Raw genomic sequence first — 5,004 nt, 5'->3', positions numbered from 1 at the left:
AGCTAATAGGACGAAGTTCAGTGATGGTTTTAGGGCTGCTAACTTTTGGTAACGGTATAACTTCCGCCACCTTCCACTGTGGGGGAAAATGCTTTTTTCTATGCATGAGTTAAGTATTTCAGTAAGAATAGGTATGATTGTTGGACAACATAGTCTCAGCGTGTGAAGCGAGATCCCATCGGCACCAGATGCATTAGATTTTATTTGTGAGAGGGCCCATACGACATTATCCTCTTGTATAAGTTTGAGTTCAAACTCTGATGTGGTGCATTTAGTATTAAGGTACTTGCTAATGGTATCATGGTTCACATTATTAGGGATTTGTCTAACAGAATCTGTAAAGTATTTATTAATTACGTCAGGATTTTTCAAGTGATTAGGGATATCCATATTTTTCTTTGACCTACTGTGTATATTAAGGTGATCGAGAGTTTTCCAGATTTCTCTGAGGTTTTTGGTACGACTTACGTAGTCAATATAAGATTTTTTTTCCGCCCGAACGGCTGACGTGAAAAGATTTTTAATCTCCTTATATGCTTCCTAATCGCGCACGCTTTTAGTCCGTTTATATCTAGAAAATAAATTATTGCGATGCTTTTTCATTGCACGCAGGGCATCAGTGAACCAGGGAGAAGGAGGTCTGGTAACCTTTTTCTCAGATATTGGAGCATGACATTCAAAGAGGGCCAAAATCATTTCAGAAAGTAAAGAAACTTTTTCGTTAACATTTTCACAGTTTAAAACCTGCCACTAAAGCAGGTTGATAAGATCTTGTGTGAACGTGTTAATGTCGAATTGCTTAAAATTACGATATTTAATAATTTTTGGCTTCGACGCAGATATTTTGATGTTAAGAGTGCAATAGATTAATTGATGATCAGAATGATTGTGCATATCATGGTGTTGAACAGCACCACTTAAAAGACGGTCATCTGACAAGATGATAACGTCAATCAAGCTAGCCTTTTCTCGAGAGTATCTGGTGGGATTTAATACAACCTGCTTACAGTTGAAAGCATCAAGGAGATTGTCAAACTGGTTAGTAACATTAGTATATCTCAACAGGTTGATATTAATGTCACCCATTATAATTAGTTCATCTGTTAAAGGAACAACGTTGGCTATAGTGTCTTCCAACTGATGTAACGCAGTTAGAGCATTATAATTTGGAGGACGATAGAATACGCAAAGTCCGATTTTAACCTTGTTAATTTTCAAGATAAGCCACTGTTGCTCAAAGCTTCCCGTCTTGTTCTCCACAACATCCATTACCGTAGCATTTAAGTCCGATCGAACATAAAAACCTATGCCCCCTCCTCTGGATTCCCGATCAATTCGAAAGAAATTAAAATTTTGTATGTGAATATCAGCATCAGCTGTGTTATTGTTAAGCCATGACTCAGATACTCCCAATATACCCAGCTCTAAGTCATTTATCAATGTCTTGATTTTATAAAAACTTGGTAATAAAGATCGCACATTTATATGACCTATTTTTAAGTTGTTTTCCTTATTTTGACTATTCATAAAGATAGAAAAATGTTAAGTGGTAAGCAAGTGGATAAAAACTAAAAACAGAAACCAAGTAGTAGGTAACAAAACGGAATTATAACAGAAACAGATAAAAATAAAAAAAAACACGGGTAAGAGTGTATTTCAGTAAGTCTTTAAGGTGACTTTCATTGCGGACAGTAACAACTTTGGAATCATGATTCTTGCGTGATAATATTTTCCCATCTCGATGCCACATATATTTGTAGCCGACACCTCGAAGTTGTTCCTTGGCCTTTTTAAAGAGCGCATAGGTCTCTTTTGTAAGCCCCTCATCAACAAAAATTCTATCATTCGAATCAGAAAATTTAGTATTTTTTAGTGTCAGTTTTCCTTTTCTGTCACGAGATTGAAGAATTTGCTTTTTATGTTCTGGTTTTACGGTAACCATGACTTTTGTACCGCTTTTTGTTGGCACTTGTCTGAAGTTGGATATATCGTTTAATAAGTCAAGGGCGTGTCCAAGAAAGAAAATAGAGTTAGGTTTTTTTTTAAGTGCTTGTTCCTGAGTTTCTTCTTCAGCAGTGAGGCTCGTAATTGACAAGTTGTTTTCAATCTTTTTCATTTGCACAGTGTTAGATACTGATTTCAATTTGTCAACTTCAGCTTTCAGAACTAAATAATTGAGGCTCCAGAGCAGAGATATAGAGATCTCTATATCTCTGCTCCAGAGTCACTGCATTATGCAAAAACGCTGAATGTAGTTAAAGTACTATGTGTGGTACTATCTATGGTTAGAGGTAGCAACATCTTGTGTCGGTTATTTCTTATCATTGGCAACTGAAAAAGTGAGACAAGAAAATTTTATAGTGTAATAGTGGATGGATTGACGTTCCTCGATAAATAAAAATATGTATGTTGATATCGTGGTTTTTTATATTTTTATACCGTATGCTCGAAAAAAACGGCGTTCAGTTGACTTGGAAATGACGATCTTTAACATTCCCATAAAATGACAAGCGATCTTCATTTCATAGCCATCGCTGACGTAATTTTTTTCGATCATACGGTATTATTAAAACAATACGAAAAATATCGATTTTTTGAAGAATCGATCTTTTGTCGGCGATTTTTTATAGAATCGCTTCTATGACTTTCGATTCGAATCGATCCTCAGAAATCGATCTTTTCAAAAAATCGTGCATCCCTAATGTGGTATACCAAATTATTCGTAAGAAAATGCTTTTCCAAATATGATAATGAGACATCCTAGTTCCATTTAAAAAAAAAGAGTTACGATTAAAAATACGATTTGGGCATCTTTTAATCGACAGGAAAAGGCACGAAAAATATTAGACGATCAAATCTATTTTTCCAAAGCTGCATGATTACAAAATAAATTATTGGTTTTAACACAGTCTAACTAACTCTACCTTGAAAATTAAATGCTGTTATTTTTTAATTGAGAATGTCAAAAGTTGACAATTTTAAGTCATTTTTTTATCATATAAATTAAAATATTACCAAGGGTCCATTTAAAAATCTAAATGTGTAGTCATTTCCTGCGAAACAGGAAGTGACCGATGTAATTGAATATTGAATACGTCAATCAATCCCGATTTATCCATTTACTAATATACCAAATTTTGTTTTTTAATCTTAAAAAATAAACAGTTACATATATTATAAGTGATCCACTTTTGAAAAACACCCGGTACATAATATATTGTTCGTTTAGATAAAGTTAAATGTTTTAATTTAAAAAGTCTGTTAAAATATTCTATTTGTTGTATTTTTTAGCGATTGTGACGAAACCTCACGTCATAAAATTTTATATGAAAATCGACCTTATTTTTTGCTTGCCTTCATCAATAATATAATTATATCTTTCAATTCATAATAAATCTATCAATAAAAATCTATCAATTCATAATAAATATCTCTAGGTTTTTCATAAAAATGGAAGAAAAATATTTTTTCTTAGATCTATGGAAAATTTCTTAGAACTGGCAACTGTGCGAATCGCTTCATAAATCCTTCATAAATCAACAGTGACGCGTGACGCCACGCATATGAGAAGGGGAGCGTTGAACCAATCAAACTGCTGAACGTACGTAGCGTCATCGGCGTCATCCTGCTCTAAACTTTTATTTATGTAATTCTTTCGTTCTTTTCTTTTTGTGTCCGAGCGTGGTACGAGCTCTTTGTGGTTGTTTATCTTGTGTTTTATGATAATTTTAATGTGTTTTGTTGATGCTGAATTTAGTGAGTAAAAAATATATTTTGAATTTAGTGCACTGCGGGTGTGCGTTTGTCAAGAAATTATAGAAATCATTGTATTATTTTTCTTGTTTTTAATCGGCGTCTGTCGGCGTTGCTAATGGTGTCCATCAACGCGACTTGTTTCAAGCTACGCGTCATAATAGTTTTCATTTTTTGTGTGTTTTTTAGTTCAAGTTCAGTTAATTATTTATTCACAGAGTAAATAAGACTAATTTACTACTTGAAAATTTTCTTCATGTAGGTAAGAGCGTACTTTTTACATACGGTCATATATTCGATTTGATACATAATATAATATTATTAAATAACAGGGTTGTAGATTTTCGAGTGCAGATTGATTTTTATTCAATTCCCTTTTCCTTTTCGGGTCGGAAGGTGTTTAGCGATTTTTTTTTCTTGATATGGGGTAGTTTAGTTAAAATGTTATGTAAAAAATACATAAAATTGAATTGATAAAATTTATTAGTCTATAGACTGCATATGTTATTTTATAGATTTTTTTCTCTCTTGGCAGTTTTTTATAAAGTATGTAGGGTTAGCATAATAATCTATTATATTATGTATCAAATCAAATATGACCGTATACGAATCAAAAACATCAAAGCCATATAAAGTAATTTAATACAAGCAAATACTTTTTATTTTTAACTAAGTAACTACATATAAAGACATATTGGAATACTTATTGTAATATTACGTGTTATACCGTATGATCGAGAAAAAACGGCGTCAACGATGGCTATGAAATGAAGATCGCTGTCATTTTATATGTAAATTTATATGGGAAATGTCATCGATCGTCATTTCCCAGCCAACTGGACGCCATTTTTTTTCGATCATACGGTATTTATAATTTGCTTCCCTATTTCTGGTGTACCTTACATGAGCCATACCTATTTTATAAATTTGTTATTTTACTATGCATGATTTTTGGTCAATAAAATATGCTTTTATCTAATTGAAAGCATATAAGGTACCTACTTGGACTATTTTTGTTTAAATTTAAAGTTGACCACCTATACAAATTATAATTGATAATTCGAGTGCCCATTTTTAGTATTAAAAATATTATTAATTTCAATGATTGGCAGTCTATGCTAACAATGATATAACTAGGCACAAAAAAACAAAGTTGGTTTTTATTTTTATGTATTTTTAGGTGCTAATCGTTGATGGGTTGTCTGAAAACATTTTTTTTTAAATTCCTATTTTTATTATTAAATAGACAAC

At 32.3% G+C, this 5,004-nt stretch overlaps 1 protein-coding gene across 1 annotated transcript; it reads right to left on the bottom strand.

Moving 5' to 3' along the window:
* Nucleotides 1-750: 750 nt before the first annotated feature.
* On the bottom strand, nt 751-1,527 carry LOC115887088. Its single transcript, XM_030906408.1, has one exon. The coding sequence runs from the start codon at nt 1,525-1,527 to the stop codon at nt 751-753; it is 777 nt and encodes a 258-aa protein (XP_030762268.1).
* Between the last annotated feature and the right edge of the window lie 3,477 nt (nt 1,528-5,004).

Source organism: Sitophilus oryzae, unplaced genomic scaffold, assembly GCF_002938485.1.
Source record: "Sitophilus oryzae breed Bouriz unplaced genomic scaffold, Soryzae_2.0 scaffold_551_pilon_pilon, whole genome shotgun sequence".
NCBI lineage: Eukaryota > Metazoa > Arthropoda > Insecta > Coleoptera > Curculionidae > Sitophilus > Sitophilus oryzae.
The sequence above is the reverse complement of the archived record's forward strand: the minus strand, read 5'-3'. Positions and strand labels throughout refer to the sequence as shown.